The sequence below is a fragment of the Equus przewalskii genome, chromosome 28 (assembly GCF_037783145.1).
Source record: "Equus przewalskii isolate Varuska chromosome 28, EquPr2, whole genome shotgun sequence".
Lineage (NCBI taxonomy): Eukaryota > Metazoa > Chordata > Mammalia > Perissodactyla > Equidae > Equus > Equus przewalskii.
Genome location: NC_091858.1, coordinates 14,022,162 through 14,046,770, shown reverse-complemented (window position 1 = coordinate 14,046,770; position 24,609 = coordinate 14,022,162). Strand labels below are relative to the sequence as shown.

At 36.1% G+C, this 24,609-nt stretch overlaps 1 protein-coding gene across 1 annotated transcript in view; it reads left to right on the top strand.

The window, feature by feature from the left end:
• TNKS (tankyrase) overlaps positions 1–24,609 on the top strand; it is a 202,131-nt gene that overhangs the window by 19,712 nt on the left and 157,810 nt on the right. Inside the window, exon 2 of the mRNA XM_070598134.1 lies at positions 11,636–11,860. Coding sequence (XP_070454235.1) covers positions 11,636–11,860 — 225 coding nt within the window. The remainder of the gene's footprint in view (positions 1–11,635; positions 11,861–24,609) is intronic.

Below are 24,609 nucleotides of genomic sequence, written 5' to 3'. Positions count from 1 at the left end.
TGTCCATTCTGTTTGGCACTTCGTGAACTCTTATTACCTGAAATTTTACACTTTCCTTTAGTTAGGAAAAGTCCTGTCATTATTTCTATGTCTGTTTCCTCTCTTCCTGTCTTCTGTTTCTACTATCTCTTCTCATTCTCTCCTTCTGTGTACCCATTTCAGATGCTTTTTGGAAGAGTTCTTCAACCTGATTTTCTCAGGAATTTATTATTTCTTTCTGTTTCTATGCAATTAATTCATTGTTTCAAAATCACTCCTTTTATATTTTTCATGACAATATTTCCAGTTTTACTTGGTAGATTTTTGTTCTCATGTCATGTTTTCCATATTCTACACTTTTTCTGTAGCACCATTTAATTTGCCAATTTTAAATGTCTGTTTTTGGTCTATTAATTCTGCTTTCATTTTGTTCTTTCATGATGCTTGCACTCCTCAGGCATCTCATTATTTTCCGCTGTGAGCTTTTATTCCCTTGGAACTAACAGCTGTTTGGGCCAATACTGTGTTTGTGTGGGAGGATGGGTTTTGATGGGGGTTGGATTTAGGGGAGGTAAAAGCCTGTGTTCTAGGTTTTGGTCCTCTGAGTGGTTTGAGGCAAATAGGGACGTGTCTGAGGGTAGAGAGGCTCCAGTTGGTGATTTTGGGTCAGCTACACCCTGGTTGCTCAGGGTTTCTCTGGCCCGTCTCTTTTCTAAGTGCTGTCCCCTTCGTCGTAGTTACCTAACTGGGAGTTCCCTGGTACTTTGCTTCCAACCCCAGGCAAGTTCCTATGTTTTATCGTGCTGTTGCCCCTCTTTGTGGTGGAGCTGTGCTGGAGATGCTGCGTTCATATTCTGCAGTAGCGTGGGGGACAGTGTGACAATGTTGAGGAGTGAAAAGGACACAATTAGGACACTTTCTTCTGGGCTCTCCGCTGTCCAGGATACCTGATCTTCTGCTCCCCAGCTAATGTTTCTTCTTAGAGCGGCACTCAGCCATTTGTTTTTCTTCCACAAGGAGGAATGATTACTTGCAGTGTTTTGTTCAGTTCTTTTTAGCTGGAATCTGGGATTCGTCTCTTACCCTTTTGCTTCTGGTGATTTCCTGATGCGTTTGGGGAAGGCACACCTTCTTGACTGTACTTTAAATTAAATACTTTATTTATTTTTAATAAATAAATAAAATACTTCTTTTATCTAAGTATAAATGTTTTCTTTCCTAAATCAGGTTCTATAAAATGGAAAAGTTAATTGATCAGACTCTGCCTTTGACAAATGGAAACCATTTGCAACTTCATTGACTCTGTAGGATCCATTTTGTAGTTTGTTTTCTAAACTGTTATTTTAGAAACAACAGGGACTGTACTCCCTGTTGCTTAACCGTGACTTCTGATCTAATGAAGTCTAAAATAGTTCTTTATTTAAAAGCTAATATAGTTAGAATTGAAATTAGAAGAGGATGCAATAATGACCTTGAATATTAAGTAGAAAATGTTTCTTTGTCGTAGAGCATTTATCCTAAAGTAAGCAGGAATCTATTACTGGTCATCTATCGTTCTGTGTATATTGGACTGCATAAATTTAACCCAGTATATAGAAAACCCTTGACATTTTTAAAGAATGTGTCACAAGACTTTCCTCAACCTCCAGATTAGGGAACACTGCTGTCGCTTGTAATTTTCTCCATAAGATGCAGTAAAACTGAAAACTTTAAAAGACTATAGAAGGTAGCTGTATTCAAGAAAGTTAGTAGAATTAGAAAATCATGTTGAGATGGACCTGCTCTGCCAGGTACCCCTCTCTAATTTTGAGGTTGTCTCCTGCATATCAGCCAAGATAACAAGTGTGATTCAGATTTTTCATTCAGCAAAATTACAATTACTGTGATTAATGGGCCTTTAGAGATGCTCACAGATATCTGGAATCCCCAGTGTTAAAATGGTGAGTGATGAGTCTGTTTGCCGGGGAAGAAAAGTTGCTTAAAAACCTTATAGCTAAAAAAAGAACCCAAAACCTTACAGCTGTTGCATGAATGTATCATAGCTGAGTTTTGTTTCATTGAAAGTAATTTTACTGTCACTGTTAAGAGTTTTTGTTTTGTTTTTTATTTGGATGGAAGTGGATTGATAAGAGAGTAAGTAGGTCATTCTAATATTTTGGATTCTAGTTTTTCCTAATGTTTTTAGAGAGAAGAATGAACAAGTTACATCTGTGACCAAGTGCCTTTTTATCTTTCCCAGTTTACCTTCTGCAATTTCCTTTATGTTTGGAAAATAGATATATATGTAAGAGTTCATGAGTTATTTTCCTAGACAATCCCAAACTTACTTTACTGTTACTTTGAGTATCTTTTGGATGTAATCTTTTTACTTAAGGAAAAAAAATTAGAAGTGAATTAATATGGGAGATGTAACATAAATTTTCTCATTGGGTATATAAGTGTAGGTCAATGGAGTTAGCGGTTCAAATAATGTACAGTGCTTGTGGCTTTGCTGACAGTCCAGTTAGGGCGAAAAATGTCTTTAAGCTGTGACTTTGCTACTATAAATAAAAATATTACTTTAAAATACTCCAAACACCTTAGGTTTTTCTCCTTTCATTAAATTTTAGAAGTCATAGTTGTTAGTTACAGGATTTTATATTGGCTGAGGTTGTTCCTTTGAAGCTATAATTTTAGGCAGTTTAAAATGCTGAACATAAGTGAAACAGTCTTCTGTCTCTAAACTCAGACCTGGTGAATAGATACAAATGACCTTACATTTGATATTGAAACTCTAATGTTAGAATAGGGAAAATTGTTAAGTATATTGGAGTTAGGTTATGTGTTATGAACTTAGGTTTTCCTCACAGTGCCAGCACAATGCTTTCCACATAGTATATCTTAAAATTTCTTTGAATATGTGAAATAATGTAATTATTTCTCACACGCTACTTAGGGGAAAGAATGTGCTGAAATTTACAAAATAGGTTATATTTAGTTTAGTAGCTGGAAAAGACGAGTTCATCAGGGTCAACTTTTTGTGTTACTTGCTTGGTCTGACCCTTCCCAAATGGCACCTCTATAAATCGAGTTGCTTAAGCTGGAAACCTGGGGGCCAGTCATTCTGGCTTTAAAACCTATCCCAGTTTTCTCTTTTTTTGACCCATCTACACTGCTGCTATCTTATTCCAAGCCACCATCAATTCTTGCCTAGACTATGGCAAAATTTTTCTTAATCTATCTCTCTGATTTTGCTCTTGACTTTCTCCACTCTATTTTTTACATAACCTACTGATAATCCTTCTTAGACTTCAATGGAATCAAGTAATTTTCCTTATAAACAGCTTCCCACGTTTACAATAAAATCCAAACTTCTTGTGCGTGACTTACAAACCTGGGGCAGATACTGTTGGCTATCCACCCAAAATTCCCCTTAATCTTCACTAACAGATCTTGGATTTTGTTCAAGGCAGCAGTGTGCCCAGCTATCAAAACTTGATTTTCCAGACTTTTTGGGTAGCTGACACATTTTTGGCTAATGAGATATAGGTGAAGTATCTGGAGAGGCTTCCTTAATAATAAAAAGGCTAAGGGGCTGGCCCGGTGGCGCAGTGGTTAAGTTCGCACATTCCGCTTCTGCGGCCTAGGATCAGTTCGGATCCCGGGTGCGGACATGGCACCGCTTGGCACGCCATGCTGTGGTAGGCATCCCATATATAAAGTAGAGGGAGATGGGCGTGAATGTTAGCGCAGGGCCAGTCTTCCTCAGCAAAAAGAGGAGGATTGGCAGCAGTTAGCTCAGGGCTAATTTTCCTCAAAAATAAAATAAAATAAAATAAGATAAAAATAAATAAAATAGTAAAATAAAATAAAATTAAAAATGTAAACTTACTATCTCGGCTTTAAAAAAATAATAATAATAAAAAGGCTAAGAGAAAGCTTTTTTCTCCCTTTGCTCTCTCTCCTTTCTTGTGTGGGAACCAGAACATCAGGCTTAGAAGTGTAGCACTGTTTTGTGACCATGAGGTGACAAGCAAGTAAAAGACAGCTTACACATTCTAAGGATTCCAACTGCAAAGGTTTTTAAAGAGCTCTTAATACCATTGTTCAACTGCTATATGAGCCTGAATTGGCTATGACTAGACAAGTTGTGTGAGACCTGTGGATCTCTGCATTTTCTTTAAGCCTTCAATAGTTAAGTAGTCTGTTAAATTGCAGCTGAATGTGTCTCTGGTATAAAGGCCTTCCATGATCTAGTCCTTGCCTATTTTTCTGACCTCATCTTACCATTCCTACTGCTGACTGTGCTCTAGCCACATTAGTTAGCAAACAAATCTTGGCTGACAAACGCCTGCTCAAATCCAGACTCCTTGCTTATGACTCAAAGGCTCCGTGTGACCTGGTTTTACTGACCTCTCCTAATGTACCAGTGTCCTCTCCATTCCAAAAGCAACAAAAACCTTACAACATCCAATAATCCTTGACAAGTATGTGTAGGATATTAATGGAGAAAAACACAAAATAGGAGAATATAAGAGACCTGAATTGAAGGAGAAATATATCATATACATGGATTAGAAGACTCAATATTGTAAATTTGTCAGCTTTCCAGAATTAATTCTAATCTCTGAGCTTTTTAAAGCAATTTCTAGCAAGTTTCTTCATGAAACTTGAAGATATTCATATTCAACATCAAAAAGCAACAGTAGCCAAGATAATTTTTTTAAGTGGAATAAAGTGGGTCGACACTGCCCTACAGGATATCTAGACTTATTTTGAAATTAAACTATTAAACAGACAAACTGACCAAAGAGAAAAGATATGGAAACAATAAAATTAGCTTGCTGGTAGATTAAAGATCTAAATATGAAAAGCAAAATTATAAAAGTAATCTAGAAGAAATTGTAGGAACAGTATAGGAATAGAAAAGATATCTTAAAGATCATGTAGGAAGCACAAACCATGTAGGGAAAGGTTGATAAATTTTACTATGTTAAAGTTTAGAACTTGTATGAAATCAAATACACTGTAAACAGAGTCTAAAGACAAGCCATAAATGGAGAGAATATGTTTATAATGCATGTGATCAACACAAGATTGGTGTTCAGAATATATGAAGAACTCCTATAAAACAATAGGAAAAAGACAAACAGAAAATTGGGCCAAGACAATGAAGTGATAGCTGACAGATGCAACTTGAATGTTTAGTAAACATATGAACAGATGTTTGTGTCAATTTGCATGGATTCAGCTGTAGGTGTTCCAAAACTCAGCTAAAAGAAGCTTAAAGCCTAAGGACATTTATTTCCTGCTTGTCAAGTCTAGGGGTAGGAAGTTCAAGAGGTGGTTTAGTACTCTATGAGCACAGGAGGGGGTCTATGCCAGTATTTTCATAATTCTCTTGACCTTCCTATCATGGTATCAGCAGCTCCAAATGTTACAACCTTATATGAGAATTTTCTAAAAGGAAAGAAGAGAAAGGGGCCTTCTTCCTCCACACACCTTCTCTTAGTGGGGAGAAAAATCTTTCCAGAATCTTCTAGGTTTTCTTTCTGTCTCGTTGCCAGTCACTGACAGAGAGAAATGAAATCACCTTTCCGGCTTACAGTAATCAGGAGTCACTCCCTGGACTGAGGAAAGGATTACCTTCTCTAAACGTATTACTTTCTGTCCAATTCCTGAGCAAAATTGAGTTTCTCCTTTTTGCTGAGGAAGATTTTCCCTGAGCTGACATCTGTTGCCAGTCTTACTCTTTTGTGTGTGAGCCACTGCCACAGCATGGCCACTGACAGATGAGTGGTGTAGGTCCGTGCCCGGGAACAACCTGGGCTGCTAAAGCCAAGAGCACTGAACTTAACCACTAGGCCACTGGGCTGGTACAAAAGTTTGTGTTTGCCAGCAAGAAGAGGGAATAATTGCCACAGTTATCAGCCTCTCACTAATATAGGTTGAACCATATGATATTGACCGTATAATATGAATGTATGTAATATGTTGCAATAACACGGAATGTGAATAAATATGTTAATATGAAATATATGGAAATATATAAATATAAATAAATAATATATGTAAGCTCATGTATTTAAAAACACGTATATGAAAAGTATAAAAATATGTATGGGTATGACAAACATTGAGTTTATATAGTAGTATCTCTGGGGAAGAAAGTAAATGAATAGGACTGAAAGAGATTTCAACTGTATTTATATATTTAATTTTCAAAAGAAAATGCAAATATCTGAACCAAAAATGTAAATTAACACATTTTTATTTTTTGCCTCTCTGCTTGTAAAGCTTATGTTATGTTAATGTACACAGGATGGGGAAATGAGTGTTCTCAGGCATTTTGGTTGAAAATGAAAATTGATAGAATGAATCAGAGGACGTTTTGGCAACATACGAAATTTTAAATGTGTATCCTTTGACCTAGTACTTTTCTTTGGAGGAATTTATCTTAAATAAAGGTCTAGACAGATTTACAAAGATATATGTATAAGGAAATTTATTTTAACTTTTTTTTCAGAATGGCAAAAATCTCCTTTTTATAATGGAAACCACCCAACTAAATACATTGTGATATATCCATGTAATGGAATGCTAAGTATCCATAAGAAAATGATGTATAAATTTTAAATTTTTACCAGGAAAAATATCTGTGATATTAAGACAGAAAAACAAGTCATCTTTTAAAACCCACAGACACATACATTTGCAAAGAAAGAAATCTGGAAGTTTATTCATCAAAATGTTCGTGGTGGTTATCTCTGGATGGTGACATTACAGATGATTTTCCTTCATGAAAACTTGGTGTTTTGTTTATGTATTTTAGAATATATCTGGTACTTTCATAGTCAGAAAAACCTTTAAATCTGTTTTTCTTTTGTAAATTAAAAATATAAAATTAAAAACTGCTTACTTACTATTTTGGTCTAATTACCATGAAGTAAGTAAACGTGTATGTCCATGTAGTCAACAGATATTTTCCTGAGGCCATGCTGAGTATCAGGCGCTATTCTAGGTGCTGGAGAGACATTCAGCTCATAGGACAGTCAGGGTCCCTCTTTCCATGTAACACCTTCAGTAGGGAGAGACAGCAAGGCAAGTAAACAAATACATGAACAAGGCACTTTCAGTGATTAAGTGCAGAAGGAAAGTAAAACTGATATTGAAAAGGAATCTGGAAGAGTATGTGTGCCTGTGTGGGTGACTTTAAATTGAGCTGTCAGTCAGTCTCTCTGAGTTGCTTATCTTTGGGCTGTGCGTTGGATGACGGAAGGAGCTAGGCATGTGAAGATCTGGGTCCCACGTCTCAGGCAGAGCACACAGCAAGTGCAAAATCCCCTAGGCTGAAATGAGTTTTCTCAAATTCGGGAACAGAAAGTGGAAGACAGGATGAGGAAAACTCAGAGAGAAAGGAGAAGTGAGAAAGGAGAGGCAGGAGGGGCCAGCTCACATAAAGGTTTGTAGGTCATAAGGAGTTTGTAGTAATATTTTATTATATGTGTTATGGGGACATATTGCAGGGTTTTAAGCAGGGAAACTACTAAATCTGATATATGCCATCAAAAGATCACTCTGCCTACTGCGTTAAGGATGAATCGTAGGGCAGCAGATGTGACAACAGAGAGACCGGTTAGAAGGTTATATGCTGAAGTCTAGGCAAGACATTGTGGGACTTGAAACTGTAATCAGAGCTGGTAGCGCTGGGACGTAGACAGATTTAAGATGTGTATTTGGAAATACCGTTCATGAATATCAGACCTGAGGGAAAGAATTCCTCAACAATAAAACAAGGATAATGGCATCTCTCACAGGGTGTTATCACAAGCAGCCAATACATGCCAAGCATTTGGCATACTTCTTGACACACATCAGAGCTTACTAAATGTTCGCTACTTACCATTATTACTGTTATTTTTATTGTCAAGAATAGGGCATGTACCTTGAGCAAAAAGCATGTTACTTTAAACGTTAAATTATACCTCTTGTATGACTCAGATTGGACGTCTGTTAGAACATACTGTGTGTTGGTAAAAATCACAGTGTATGCACTCTCTTAATTTTTAGTGACCTTTGCTGGATCAGAGAGAGATGGTTCATTGGTTTTCCTTTTGTACTTAAGAGAGTCATAAATATATGTATAAGTACTTGATACTGAGCCATAAATATATGTATAAGTAGTAACATTATTCCTTTAAAAAATTGTGACTTAGCTATTTTTTTAAACATGTGCTAGCTTGATGGAATGGGGCACTGAAAATCTTGTCTGCAGTATGTGTCTGTAATGCTCTGACTTGGGGGCTGTTTCCCTAAGAGTCGGTTAGTAATAAGTTGCTTCAAATTCTATGTAGTTCTTTGAACTGACCCTAGTTATTATTTATATTTTTGTTTTCAGACCCAAATAAGCAAATCAATTATAGAGAGAATTATGATTGCAAGCTTTGTTTTGGAACAAAGTTCTTATATGACTGTCAGAGAGAATAAATTCTCTTTATGTGTGAATAATAACGCATAGGCATTTAACATTGCTAGTGGTGAATGATGAATTATGGTTTATACTCGGTAGAACAAGTAGAGTCTATATAGACAAGAAAAAACAGGATATTACAGAAAATTCAACAACCTGGAAAGGTATTCTTTAGATAATCAGTCTTTTAGATTAAAAATATATAAAACAAAATATAGAAGAAATATATATATTTGAAATATAGACATATGTAGAGCAGAGACTAAATCACCAGGTAGTAGGATTATGGAATTTTTCTTTTCTTCTTTTCATTTATCTGTTTTCTTAATTATCATATAAAAACACAATTTTTTATAAAGTATATTTATGCACATACACATAGATGTTTATAAAAGGAGGTATGGGTGAACAGTCAAAATCAGTAAAGACATTTTATGTGGTAGTTACAAAATCTTCTCTTCTAATATGATTTTGAATTATTAAAATATATTGTCAGAGGTTTTGTTATCCACAAAACAAATTAAACTACTATTTAAACTACTGTAATTTAGAAAAGTGTATATAAAGTTTACTTAAAACATGTCTATATGGTTTATACCTTTTTTGGTGATTTTTAAAATTGTGGTAAAATATACAAATTCTAAATGTAAAAATTTTGTTTAAAAATAGAATTTACCATTTTAGCCATTTTCAAGTGTGTAATTCAATAGCATTAAGTACATTTGCAATGCTCTATAGCATCCTTTTAATATAGGATGGTGTTGTATTATATGCAAAACCATCATTTGTTTTACAGAGCCTTTATTGTTGGACATCTAAATTACTTCTGTGATTTTCTATAAATAATACTATCATAAACATCCTTGGTGCAAAATCTTTGTTCATATATGAATACTTTTTTAATGATAAAGTTTGAAATGTGATGTTCAGTCAGACAGTATATTTGTTTAAGCCTATTGATGGTAACACTATGTTTTTTCCTAAAACGTAGTACCAGTTTACACTCTCATTCTCAGTGTGTGAGCGCAATTCCATTTCACCACGTTTTCACTGATATCCAGCATTTTTGTTTTATTTTATTTTTTATTTTGTTTTATGTTTAAGATCTAAAAGTTTTAGTAAAAAGTAAATATACTCTTTGCTATTTTGCTTCAAAGTTATAATGAATATTTTAAAAAATGCCTGTTGATAAATTAAAAAGTATGTCATTTTACCTTTGTTTATTGATGAAGAAAGAATATTACTTCTCAGACTTTGTTAATGCATTGCTTAGGGAAATGTGATTTTGCCCTCAGGCTTTGCTCAGATCACCTTGAAGAAGGAAAGTTGTGAAATCATCTTGGGTAGAGAAAGTGCCTATGGCCCAGTAAAGAATGGGTTGTGTTAGGGGAAGAAGGACATTGAAGTTAGAGAAGGGAGCAGAACCTAACGTCCATAAGGTCCTGCAGATAATTAAAAACAAACAAACAGCAAGATGGTGATAGTTATGTTAGCACTTACCCTGTACTTTTAGTGTTCCAGTTACTAATACAAAATTGACCTCTTTGTACCTCGAATTTTCTGCTTAATTTGAAGGACATTTTCTATGGAAACCTAATTCTGACTTTGTAATGTGTGTCTGTGGGAACATGTCTTTTCCTTTGGAGACTTCTTAGCGCCTACTTGCCTGGAATGAATGGATTTCTGTAGATAGTGTGGAGGACATATGGTGAAATAAATCATCCCCCCCCCCCCACCATTTTCCACATAGTTCTCATTTATTTAGTTTATATATGCATAAAATAGAGGAAGATAGGACTCTCCTTACTTTTTAGCTTTATTTCACATACCGTTTTCTAACAACATTACACTGGAAGTAATGGCATGGAGGTACTGAAACCTGGTGAATAAGACCTAATACAGTTTAAAGTAGGAAGAAAGAATCATTAATAAAAATATTAGCTGATAAGGATAAAAATGCTAATATTTGCAGTTCCTTTTTGTTTTTTTTTAAACCCATTGCAATGTAGCTTGTAATTTCATCACTGTACTACAGTTACTTAAAAATTGTCAGTGGCTGTTTTTTCCCTTCTTCATTGATCTCACTAAATCTTCATCATGCCGGACTTTGTATAGCGCCCTTTGACTTCCATAATGTTGTACTTTCCTGGTATTTCTTACCTTTCTCAGTGTTTACCAAGTCCTTGTACTGCTTTCTGGCTCTTTTCTCCTCCTTTTTCTGTCTGAAAATTGTGATATTTCTCACCAGTGTTCTGGTTCTATATTTCTAAAGGCCTGTATTCCTGCTTGCTTGTCATATCGTTTCCTCAAACTCAATAAATCTCAAGCTTGAATTGTTTCACTTAACTACACATTTCATTTAGTTTGGCCACCAGTCCCAACAGTAGATATTTTGGCACTATCTTTAGTTCTTCCTTTTCAAATATCTTTTTTTTTTAAAGATTGGCACCTGAGCTAACAACTGTTGCCAATCTTCTTCTTTTTTTCCTGCTTTTTCTCCCCAAATCCCCCAAGTACACAGCTGTACATCCTAGTTGTGGGTCCTTCTAGTTGTGGCATATGGGATGCCACCTCAGTGTAGCCGAATGAACGGTGCCATGTCTGTGCCCAGGATCCGAAGCAGCGAAACCCTGGGCCGCCGCAGCGGAGCATGTGAACTTAACCACTCGGCCACAGGGCCAGCCCCTCAAATTTCTTGTAACCAAACCATCACCACATATTTCTGAAATCTATACATTCCTCTCCAACTTCCCTCGTGTAATGTTGAGTGTTGTGATTTGTTTTGATTTGGTTGTCAGCAAATTATTTGATTATTTGAATAATCTTTCTCTCTTGAAATGTAGAGATGGATTTTGTGCATACAGTTTTGTCTTGTGAAGCATGAAAGGAAAGTGAATGCCTTGGACTAGAGTCTTGTCTGATTCATTTTGTATTTCTAGCACAGTTGCCCAGCACATAATAAGTGTTGAAGAAATGTTTTTTGAATGCACTGCCCAAAGACTAAAGGAAGGGGTGTCTTAGTTCTAAGTTACGTGAGATAAGAGAATCCATTTGAATGGCAGCCAATTTTTTTTTTTTTTGCCTTTTTTGCTATAGAATACAGTACTTGAGTTGTTCATTTTTGTTGATATTGTTAAAGGAATTCTAATGATTCTTTTTACAAAATTGATTGAATGTATAAGATATTTTCGTTGTTTCCTTTTTTAGGTTTTGGAAGGAAGGATGTTGTAGAACACTTACTACAGATGGGTGCTAATGTTCATGCTCGTGACGATGGCGGTCTCATCCCACTTCATAATGCCTGTTCTTTTGGCCATGCTGAAGTTGTGAGTCTGTTACTGTGCCAAGGAGCCGATCCGAATGCCAGGGATAACTGGAACTATACCCCTCTGCATGAAGCTGCTATTAAAGGGAAAATCGATGTATGTATTGGTAAGTATTATTTGATATCTACATTGTAAGATCAACCTGACAGGGATAAAATGTTAAACAAAGGTTCACTATTCTCTCTTGTCTTATATTGCAGTGGAGATAGCGTTCTCTCAGAATAAATAAAGAAGGCTTTATTACTTCTTGTTCTTAGAAGCAGTTCTTTTCCATCAAAAGGAAGGTAGAAAGATGGTAATCTAAAGTGGGTCAAGAACAAGACTCACAAAATTAACTCTCCAAATGCAAGTCAAATGCCGCCTGGTATGGAACTAAATTTTGATGGATTGCCGTTATCAAATTTAGTTAATTTACAGTCTCTTTAAAAGACCGCAAATTTTCCATCCTGGCCTAAATGAGAGCCATTATAAAGTACAGGGTCTTACTGAATTGGATGACATATTTGGATGCTTTAGGTCGATTCAAGAAAAGTCATCTAATTCTAAGGCAAAGCCTTTTTCTTTCTGTTGCTAGAATTGGAGACTGATACTTTTGTGAGGACTGGGGCGCTTTGAGTAAGTGGCTCAAAGCTTAATTTCAAAATGTGCCATAGTCTAGAGGAAAAGCAATTTCGAACAAAATTGAACTGTTCAACCATTTTAAGTATTTAGATTGTATGAAATTTATTCAATCAGCATTTCTTTCTCTTTTATATATCTCTGTATTTTTTAGATTTTGCTTTATTGTACAAAATCTTTCATTTTGAAATCTAACACAAGCTTCTAGAGGACAAGCCTAATTTTTTTGAGTGTTACTCAAGATAGTGGATGTTTGTGGCAGGTTGATTTACATAATTATTGTCTTCCTGGATGACATCCATTTCAGTTTAAACAGTTATCTTTGTGCTAAAACTCAAATATATGTCATTTTTAAAGATGTAGTGGTGGTGCCGTTAAGATGTTCTGTCTCTTAATAGCCATCTATTCTAGCCTCCAAGATATTTTTCAGTTTTCCTCAGATTATTGCAAGGCCTGACATATAACTTCTTTATCACCTTGTCTATCATTATCTTTCGTCACTTCAGCATCCATTGACATGACCCTTTGGGTATCCTGTCCTTTTTGATCTTTGAGATCTTCCATTTTCGGTTGATTCTCCCATTTCCTCCTAAGTCTTTACTAAAACATCCTGGACTAAGTTATTACATAAAACTACCCTAAAAAACGTTAACTTATATTCTCTGACCACCAAACCTCTTAAGTTCCTTGTAATAAATACTATGTGATGAATATTATTGACCTTGATATGTATTCTTACCAAATCTTCTAGACTTTCAGCTTCCCCACCTTTATCCCTTCTTGCTTCACCTTGTTGTCACATCCATTGGAGTTTTCTGTTATTAGTCTTAGAATTTTATACAGCTTTCACCTTCTTGAAATATTATCCTTTCTAGGCTTCAGTGTTCTGTTTTCATACCTGTATCTCTCTGAATTTTTTATTCCATAGGTGCTTTTAATATCTTATTGAAATTAATATTCCTCTCCTCCTCCTCCTAATCCAGCTTCCAAATGTACATACTGAAAATGCTGCTTTTATCTAAGTTCTCTTGAAATAAAGGACTGGATGTAGGACTTGAAGTTTTAAGCAATAAGTCCCCGCGGTTCCCCAGTCCTGCAGTACTCAGTAGCCTTTGGCACATATTGGTTTCCTTGTTTTTAAGTTCTTGTGCCTTATAAAAGTTGAGGGAAGGAGAAGGACACCTTTGAAACTATAATCAAAATATAATTGAGGATACAGCTGCTATTAAAGTATGTAACATAGTTATAATGGGAAACAAGATTGGTTGTAGACCCTTCTGCACCTCAATTAGCTTTCAGGAGCTATTAGGAGATTTATTCTCAGATATACTGAAACCTCCGGTAGCTTATGTATCATCTTTCTGAATTTGAGTGTAGTTATGGAATTCTGTTCTATTAGGCAAATTTCCACTTTGGGACAACTGGGTGAAAGAATTGGAAGGCTTATTATTATGTTTTTCTTTTTGCTTGAATCTGATAGTTGTGAGAGATTACTGTACAAACTTAATTTTTAAAATATTTTTGCCTAGATGATGAAATGCTGGCCTCCTTGTTTTTGGATTAATCACATCTCTATATGTGAAACAGAATAGTGAATACATTTGATATTTATAGAGGTAGAGCCAAGCCACAGTACCACTGCCATAAGGGAGGCAGCAGGGCAGGCGGCTGCAAAGCGTATGCTCTGGGCTTTTGTCTTGACCCCCCTCCCAGTTACCAGCTGTCTGTGAGATCAGGGGCTACTTACTTAACCTCTGTGTTTCGTTGTATGTGAAATGGGAATACTATATCCATACTTCACAGGGTTCTTGGGAAGATTAGCATGATAATACATGTGACGTAGTTAGAGTACCTGGTGTGGCAAACATTAAATAGATATTGATTGCTATTATTAATTACTGTTGTTATTATTGCTAAGATCTCAACATGAATTATGACTACTATGTGAAGTAGACTTCCTGGTTTCTCCTATTTGCCCTTTATTGACATTTTTTTAAAATGCCAATTTAAAAGTCTAACCCATGTGTTTCTTTCATAGATGCTATTTAGCATTAAAAAAAGAACAAAACAGCCTGAGATTATTAAAAAAATCAACTTTAAATGCTTGTATAATTAAAACCAACTACTTAAGACAGGTTATGGAGTTCATTATAGTAATATTGATGATCAAATTTTTATATTGTGTTTAACAAATCTGCTTTACTTTAGAAATCAGCACTTTTTCTGCCCTTAGAACTTATTCATTTTCCCCTACCTCTTCCTACTCCCAGATTTAAAGTCTCCATAAAATTAAAATAAATGATGTCTTCTTTTCTCCATTTGTCATATGATTTTTTGAGACTATCCAAGTGTTAGTGCTTTGAAATTCCATTTTAAAAGCAAATGGTAGACTCATCTTTCACAAAGACGACTGATAAAAGATCTGGGAGTCATAATGGACATTTGCCATGTTTTTTCTTCTTTTCCTTTTTAAATTTTGTCTAACTAGTGTCCAACTCCTTTTCTGATTTTGGAGATTTAAAATTATGGTTATTATGGGGAGGAACACTGAAGCTCCTGGAGTCAGACTTTCCTTCATTTTACCCCATGGCAGTCAGGGATGGTCTTGGTTTGGTTAATCAGAGCCCCCCTTCTATAATGTAGAATTTTGAGTACAAAGTCTTAAAGATATTAAGGAATCACTCATAACAGCAGGGTTTTTTCTTTTTCCCCCTTTGTGAGGAAGATTGGCCCTGAGCTAACATCTATTGCCAGTCTTCCTCTTTTTGCTTGAGGAAGATTGTCGCTAAGCTGACAACTGTGCCAGTCTTCCTCTGTTTTATTTTGGATGCTGCCGCAGCATGGCTTGACGAGCGGTTCTGGGTCTGTGCCCAGGAATTGAACCCGTGAACTCTGGGCCACTGAAGCAGAGTGCATAAACTTAGTCACAATGCCACTGGGCTGGCCTCTTTAGCAGCAGTTTTTTGCTGCATTGTTGGCAGTGGCCCAGCCATAATGTTCTTACTAAAAGACAGTTGTACTTCCTTCTACTTGCTCTGTAGTTTTCTAAAGTTGGTCCTCCACCTTCGTGTAGGTTCAGTTTAAGGTAGGCACAATGGGTTTCTGTTATTTCCAAATGAATATAACTGATAGAGAGATCTTGAGAAGGTAGCTAAGTGGAAGTTCTAGTATGAGGCCTCTAAAGTAGCAAAGAAATCTCTTGACTCTTTATATATACTTCCCACTGCCTTCACTCTATCTGCATGTATCTCACACTCCCTTCTCTCCTTATACTCTGTGGTTCTCAAGGGAGAAGGGGACAGAGCATGTTCCCTTTGGAGACTTCTGGGTTCCTCAGCAAACAATTCCAAAGATCATAGAGGTGCATGGTCTTGTAACAGTGAGTAGGATTCTCACTGTTTGGAGTACGCCAACATCAGACCTGATGCCCAGTAAGCCAAATGAAGAACAGCAAGCTTTCTTAGCCGAAGAGATTCTTCTGAATGAACAATCAGAATCCATATCCACTGGTTAGATAAACACCTGAGTGAAAAAATAAAAATAAAAAGATCCCTCAGGGAGATTGAAGTGTAGTATGGGAGAAACTTCCTGGGACCAAAAAAAAATTTAATTTTTTTCTAAGATAAAAAGTTCAATAGATGAATTAAAGAAAGACCATATTAGTAGCCTGGAAGATCATATGTGAGAATTATCCCTCAGTACTGAAGAAAATGGTAGCATAGGGGAATCATGAAAAAAAGGGTAAGTAAACCCAGTTAAGTCAACTTATTTTAAAACCTTACATGTGATAGGCATTCCAGAAGGAAAAAAAAGAGAAAAATAACTGATGGAAGAGATCAATAATAATTAAACAAATGATAAGTAGAGAAAAACTCAAGTCCTGAGCTTGAAAATGCTCATGGAGTTCTGTGGTGTATTGATGAGAAAATACACACTGAGGAAGGCATATAGAAATCCTGAAGTTTTCCAGTCAGAAAGAGTAAGTTCCCCATAAAGAGAAAAAAAAAATTAGACCAAGGACTTTCCTTTTACAACAGTGATGCCTTCCAAAGACTACTGGAAGAAAAGGATTAAACTGATTCCCTAGATAAAGAGCAGTTCTTCAGCTTTTTGGGAGTAAAAAAGGCTGAATAGAGCAAGTGACATTATTGAGAGAAACAAAGCTCCTGCCACTTGCTTTCTTTCGTTTTCTCTATACTTTCAAATAATTCTGGACATCGTTTGTCTTATATGCAGAGACTAAGGAGATCCTTACTGGATATCTTACTTGAGAGCCCTAAATGCTAATTGCTACTTAAAAATCTAACAATTAAAACTTTAAAAAAACAGTTTCGTTTTCCTGGCTTAATAGCCTTATGTCATACTGGTTGGAGTCAAAGAGACCTGGGTCTTTGAACAAGTTTATTCTCTTCCAGGTATTAAAATGGGGGTAATAACTGTCCTTCATGTAGTTGTTAAGAGGATTAAATGAGAGAATGCAGGTAGGGTCCCTTAGTGTGATATCTGTGTAGTATATGCTCAATGACTGGCAACTGCTCTTATTGTTAATATGAAAATAACATGATTAGAAATAATCCTATTGTATTACATGATATTGATTCAGATACTTTTATAGTTATTGAAAATGCAAGAGAAAATAGAGATCTGATGATATTTTTCTAAAATGTCTTTAAGCAAATTGGTGTATTAGGAGAGATTAAGCCAAGTAGATACAGTATCATTTAATACCATAATTAAGACAAAGTTGGCTATCGAAATGAATTAATGAAAACTGCCATCCTCATTTTTCCCATTTCAACTTAAAGCTTCAGTTAATTGTTTAATGAGTAATAAGATTTCTTCTATTTTTTTCATTATTTACCATTTAGGTATTCTTTGTTAAAAAATTGTTTTATCTCTTCCTCCCCTTTCTTTGTCATAGGAAAGTAAAGGGCATGCCTTAGCTGTGATCTTTCATATAGATAAAACTCAAGTTCATGCAATCAAATGTAATACAGTCATGTATAGCTTAATGGTGGGGACATGTTCTGAGAAATGCATCCTTAGGCGATTTCATCATTGTGTGAACATCAGAGTGTGTACTTATACAAACCTAGATGGTATAGGCTATTCCACACTGAGGCTATATGGTACTCATCTTAGAGGACCACCATTGTATATATGGTCTGTCAGTCAGACCGAAATCTTGTTGTGTGGTACGTGTGTGTATTAACCTGGATAATATCCTGGTTCAGACAGAACGTTAAAGCAGATATTGTTACAATATACAATCTGTGTAATTTGTATATAAACACACACACATATATATATTCAGAGATGTGTGTGTGTGTGTGTGTGTAGAAATTAGGTGGTAAATAACCCAGTTGAATGACTTGTTGAATTTGGGCTGATAAAAATGAACAAAGTAGTTATCAGCAATATGGAGTTACCAGCAATAGGGATGACTTTGCTTTTATAGTTAGAGGAATTGAGGACCATTGTGGTCTGCTGCAAGGAACAATGAAATAGGAATCATGTGACCTGGTGACTATTGTTGAATCTCCCGTTCGCAAGCACCTTGGTTTGTGATAGATTATGAGGCAAATTACTTTCTGTGCCTTAGTTCTTCATTAATCAATCTTTGAAGGGGTCCACATTCAAAACCAAATTCATCTTTACTCCCTCATCTCCCTCACTCACTCCCCATACAACTCACCACTTGGTTATAGATAGCTCTGTGGGATTGGCACCTATTTGTAGTGCTGTGGCCCTAAGAACCATGTCCATACTAGGAAACTTCTCTGATACCAGAGATGATTGATTAGGAGTCAACATCTGGCCCAAGCTGGGGGCATTGGATTCCTTCTATCTCAGGTTGGAAAACCAGAGTGGACTTGAAGCCAAGACCCCTCAACACTGAGGGAGGATTCTACCGAGAAGGTTCACCAACTTCTGTTCCTGAAGTCCCTGGAGCTAGCTTGGTTCTTCATGTCTCGATTCTTGGTTTTCCTGAAAGCTTGAGTTTCTCACTCAACCATTTGACATTCAGTCTGACAATTTTACATGCGGTTTTATTATAACTTCATGTATTATCTGATCCTTTACACAAGGGTCTTCTAATCCGTAAACAATACCAGATCCTTCTGGTCTACCTGGTCCTGCTGCCACCTATGATCCAAGACTTCTCTCCTGCTTCCAGTTTCCTACTTCTCCAATCAAATCTGTTCAACAGAAAGTGGATTATTCTGCCTTTAATACAGCTTTCATGGCTTCCATACATAAAATCATTGGCTTCCATACATAAAATCACTGGCTACAGAATTTTTATTCATGTTAACAGGATTTGATAAGAGCAGGGAGGTAATTCTATGAGTTCAGTAGCTATATTTAATGAGAGGGTTTTAACCATAAGATTATTAGATTAATGACGTTTAAATAATAAAAATAAATCATTTGGATAAATTATAAAGATTATGGAAAATTCAATTGTAAAAATGTAACATAGAACAATTTCTCACTTGAGATAAGAGGCATCTATGTGAGCATTCACATCAATTTTATTACGTAAAATACTCTTAACCAGTTAATATTAAATCTGGAAATCATTATTTTTTTAGGCCAAATATATCACCATCTATTTTGGTGTTATAAGCATTTTTAAATCCTGTTTTATTCACCAATGTATAAATCTAAATGTCCAGCAAGTGCCTGGAACAAAGTAGGCACAATAAATACTAGTAAATGAGTAAATGTTTGAAAACAACAAATAGAAGCGGGTAGGTACAGATACTTACTACATAATCCTCATGGAAACAAAATAGTCAGCATGTTATCACAACAGAAAGACAGTCAGTGATCAAAATCTAAGTCTTCTGACTTAAATGTAGAAAATAGAGACTACACAGGGAACCAGGGGGCACCCAGATCATGTCATGGCTGTTCCCACCTACTATTTCTCCACAGTTCACGTCCACGTTCCTCAATCTCTCATTCAACAGACATCACCAAATACCCACTGTGATGTGCAAGGCTCTGCACCTGTAGCTAGAGACTTCAAAAAGAGACACAGCTCAAGAAAAACTTCGATTTACTGAGATATTTATGTGAACTGATCATTTATAATTAAAAATGGCACTTCAGTTTCTTCAGGTGTAAAATGATGATGATAACACCTCTCAGGAGCGTTATGAGGATTGAATGACTCACTGTAGAAGATCGTAAGCACTATATGTGTTTGCAGTATTAGAATTAAATAATATAAATGATTAATAATTTAATAAAGAACAAAGGTCGATATCTACTTTAGTGATTAGTGCATTGTAGGTGCTCAAAAAACGTTCAAGTTCAAAGTACTGGGAAGGTCCCCAGAGAATCTGCTATTTGATTTGGCTCTTAAAAAACAGGTAGAAATACTCAGATGAAGAATCTGGCAGATGTCCTCCAAGTAAAAGTGGGATTTTGAGGTTTTCTAAGGGCATAACACATTTGTGAGAATAATGAGAGGTTGGGTCAGTCAGTTCCTACTTAGATTGTGCATCACACCACCATTAGATTTGTTCCAAAATCTTTAACAGTTCACTAAAGACTTGAAACGGACTATCCGGGCTGATAGCAAGATGCTCTACTATATGGACCTACGTGGTCCTTCCAGTATTGTCTTCTCACAATTCACTATGAAACTTTACTTTTCATTTGAATTGGACAGTACTCTGGTATCAACAAAGAGATCTTTTCATTCCTCCTGACCTTTAACCTCTCCCCACTCACGTTGATGAAAATAACTCTCCATCCTTCAAGGCTGAGCTCAATTTTCACCTTCTCCATGAAGTCCTCTTGGTTCCCTCAAATACGCTCTTCTTCTCTGTGGCCTCGTAGCACTTCACTATGGCATTATCTTGCTGAGCCTTATATCTTATTTGTCTTATCCTTCTGTTCAAACGTAGTTGACCATCCACTCGAACTTATTCCCTCTTCTTTCTATTTAAGAGAATCCAATTTTATTTGGGAAGCAAGGCGCCCACCAATCCAATCTCTGTCTCTATGTGTTTGTTGTTTTTATCCTCTGTTTATGAGTGAAATCATATGGTATTTGACTTTCTCCCTCTGACTTGTTTCACTTAGCATAATACCCTCAAGGTCCATCCATGTTGTCACAAATGGCCAGATTTCATCGTTTTTTATGGCTGAGTAGTATTCCATTGTGTATATATTCCACATCTTCTTTATCCGTTTGTCCCTTGATAGGCACCTAGGTTCCTTCCAAGTTTTGGCTATTGTGAATAACGCTGCAGTGAATATAGGGGTGCGTGTATCCTTATGCATTTGTGTTTTCATATCATTTGGATAAGTACCCAGCAGTGCAATAGCTGGATTGTATTGTAGTTCTATTCTTAGTTTTTTGAGGAATCCTCATGCTGTTTTCCATGGTGTCTGCACCAGTTTGCACTCCCACCAGCAGTGTATGAGAGTTCCCTTTTCTCCACATCCCCTCCAACACTTGTTATTTCCTATCTTGTTAGTTATAGCCATTCTGACAGGCATGAGGTGATGTCTCATTGTAGTTTTGATTTGCATCTCCCTCATAATTAGTGATATTGAACATCTTTTCATGTGCCTTTGGCCATCCTGTATATCTCCTTTGGAGAAATTTCTGTTCAGATCTTTTGCCAATTTTTTAATTGGGTGGTTAGTTTCTTTGTTGTTGAGATGTGTGAGTTCTTTGTATATTTTGGATATTAACCCCTTATCAGATATATGGTTTGCAAATACGTTCTCCAATTGTTAGGTCATCTTTTCATTTTGAGGATGGTTTCCTTTGCTGTGCAGAAGCTTTTTAGTTTGATGTAGTCTCATTTATTTTTTTCTTATTGTTTCCCTTCCCTGGTCAGACATGATACTTGAAAATATTCTGCTGACCAGTGTCGAAGAGTGTACTGCCTTTGTTTTCTTCTAGAAGTTTATGGTTTCAGGTCTTACACTCAAGTCCTTAATCCATTTAGAGTTAGTTTTTGTGTATGGTGTAAGATAATGGTCTACTTTCATTCTTTTGCATTTGGCTGTCCAGTTTTCCCTACACTGTTTATTGAAGAGACTTTCCTTTCTCTGCTGTATGTTCTTGGCTTCCTTGTTGAAAATTAGTTGTCCATAGATGTGTGGGTTTATTTGTGAGCTCTTGATTCTGTTCCATTGATCTGTGTGTCTGTTTTTGTGCCAGTCCCATGCTGTTTCTGTTGCTATAGCGTTGTAGTATATTTTGAAATCAGGGAGTGTGATACCTCCAGCTTTGTTCTTTTTTCTCAGGATTCCTTTGGCTATAGGTATCTATAACCAAGTGATGAGGCTTACAGGGGAGTGAGTAAGGGAGAGGAGGAGGTAAAGATGAGCTTGGTTTTGAATTTGGATCCTGCCAAAGACTGATTAATGATTAACATTCTTTGAGCCATCTCATCATCCCTTTAAAGGATAACCTTAATACAGTTTCTGAAAAAAAAAAAAAAGTTTTTTTATTAATAGCGTTAAACAGCTGTCTGTAAACTTCTGATTTTATTATGTGCACATGTGCTGCCACCCGATGTATCTCTTCTCACACACATACTCTGTTCCGTTGGACTTTGTTTACAAAATACAAGTTAAAATTATTAAGAATTTCAAGGTGGTGACAGCAGAACATTAAACCAAGCATGGGGCAAATGCACAGGTTATATGCCCTGATCAGATCACACCCTTCTCCTTGTTAAAATGCTCCAAGGAATTCTCATTACACTTGAATGATATCTAAACTCCTTATCGGTGCCCAACTTGATCTGGTTCAGGCTCCTGCCTACAGCATGGTCTTCATCCCTGTCATTCTCTCTTTTCTCTCCATGTCCCAGCTACGCTGGCCTTTTTGTCTCTAGAATGTACCAAGCCTCTTCCTTTATCAGAGTCTATGCACTTGTTCTTTTTGCCTGGAACACTTTTTTCCCCAGATTTTTGCTCATAATGTTAGTTCTTTGTACTCTTGCTCTAACAATGCTGTCATAATTTCTTACCCTTCTTGTCTGGTTTCTCTAACCATGTCTCATTTTACTAACCAAGTTTCATTTCATATCATTGCACTTATTGCCTGAAATTATATATTTTTTCAATCGTATGTTCATTTGCTTGCTTGTCATCTTTCTGTGGACTCCCCTCACCCCCATGCCTTAATATAAACACAGGAACCTTGTCTGCCTTATTTTGCACTCTCTCTCCAGTGTAATATACCTCATCCTACTCAGAGTAAAATGCCTGCTTTGTGCCAGAACCTCCCTGTGGTTTTAATTTGCATTTCTCTGATGAGTAATGTTGTTGAGCATCTTTCCATGAGCTTTTTGGCCATGTGTATATATTTTTTGGGGAAATGTCTATTCATATCCTTTGTTCATTTTTAATTGGGTGAACTTTCTGTTACTGAGTTGTAAGAGTTTTTTATATATTCTAGCTAGATGCAAGTGCCTTGCCAGATGATTTGCAAATATTCTGTTGTCTTTTCACTTTCTTGATAATATCATTTGAAGGGAAAAAATTTCTAGTTTTGATGATTAATCATTAACATGAAAAAGTCTGCTTGTTCTTTTGTTCTTTGTGCTTTGGCGTCATATCTAAGAATCCATTGCCAAATCCCAGGTTATAAAGATTTAACCCTATGTTTTCCTCTAAGAGTTTATAGTTTGAGCTCTTAGATTTAGGTCCATTTGGAGTTAATATTGTACATGATGTGAGGTAAAGGGTCTGACTTCATTCTTTTGCATGTGGCTGTCTAGTTTTCCCATCCAGGTATTCATAATATTCCTTTATAATCCTTTGTATTTCTGTAAGCTTGGTAGTAATCTAAGCCTTTCATGTATGATTCTAGTTATTTGAGTCTTCTTCCTTTTTTTTCTGTGTCCATTTAGCTAAAAATTTGTCAGTTTATGTTATTGTGTGTTTCAATAGTCCTTCCTCTTTGTTGTTCGATGTTCCGTTGTATGGATGTAGCACAGTTGGTGGATGTTTGGTTGTTTCCAGTTTGTAGCTATTATGAAGAAGGCTGCTGCGAACATTGATGTGTAGGTCTTGGTATGGACATACTGTTTGATTTCTCTTGAGTGGGGGCCTAAGAGTGGAATTGTTGGGTAGAATGATAAGAGTGTGTTGAACTTAAAAAAGCTGCATTTCCCTGATGGCTGAATGTTTTGAGCATGTTTTTATGTACTTATTGGTCATTTGTCTCTATTCTTTTGTGAAGTATCTGTTCAGATCTTTTGGCCATTTTTTAAATATTATTATTGAGTTGTGAGAATTCTTTTTGAGTTGTGGATATGAGTCTTTGTTGGATGTGTGTATTCTGAATGCCTTCTCCCAATCTTTGCTTTGTCCTTCATTTTCTTAGTGGTGTCTTTAGACAAGCAAAGACTTTTAATTTTGGTGAGGGCCAATTTGTCCATTAAAATAGGAAAAGTATTTGATGTCTCCCCAGCATTGGAATAATAAGGCAAGATTTCTATTAGACAATAATTCTTAGGTTAAAAGCAGTTTATAGTAAAATAAGATTGTAGTTTATATTGCAGAAATGCAGGAAAGCAGTTTTTGGTTTAAGAGTCTCTGCTTGAAATGCTTTATAACAACTTGTTTCAAATACGTTTTTTTTTTTTAAGATTTTATTTTATTTTTTTTCCTTTTTCTCCCCAAAGCAGCCCAGTACATAGTTGTATATTCTTCGTTGTGGGTCCTTCTAGTTGTGGCATGTGGGACGCTGCCTCAGCGTGGTTTGATGAGCAGTGCCATGTCCGCGCCCAGGATTCGAACCAACGAAACACTGGGCTGCCTGCAGCGGAGCGCGCGAACTTAACCACTCGGCCACGGGGCCAGCCCCCAAGAATACATTTTTAAAAATTAAATGAAAGAATAAGCTATTCCATAATGAAAAGTTGAATATATTATATGGATCATTTTTAAGATTTAAGAGTAAAAGTTAGGTAGACCTTGTTAAATTAGAAAATAATTATCTAAAATGTACATGGTTATTTCTGAGGTAGCATTATTTGCCCCTGTTATTTGGAAGTATATTTCTAGAATTTGGCAAAATGGGTTATTTTTAATAGTTCGTTTCCTGAAATGTTTCCGTAACGAAATACTCATTAATTCCTAATACTTAAATATTTTTTCGGTTTGTGCTTTCCCAAGATTAAGACACATAGATGTTCTTTGAACTGTTTTTTCATGTTATTGGTTTTGGTAGAATTCTCATAGCTTTCC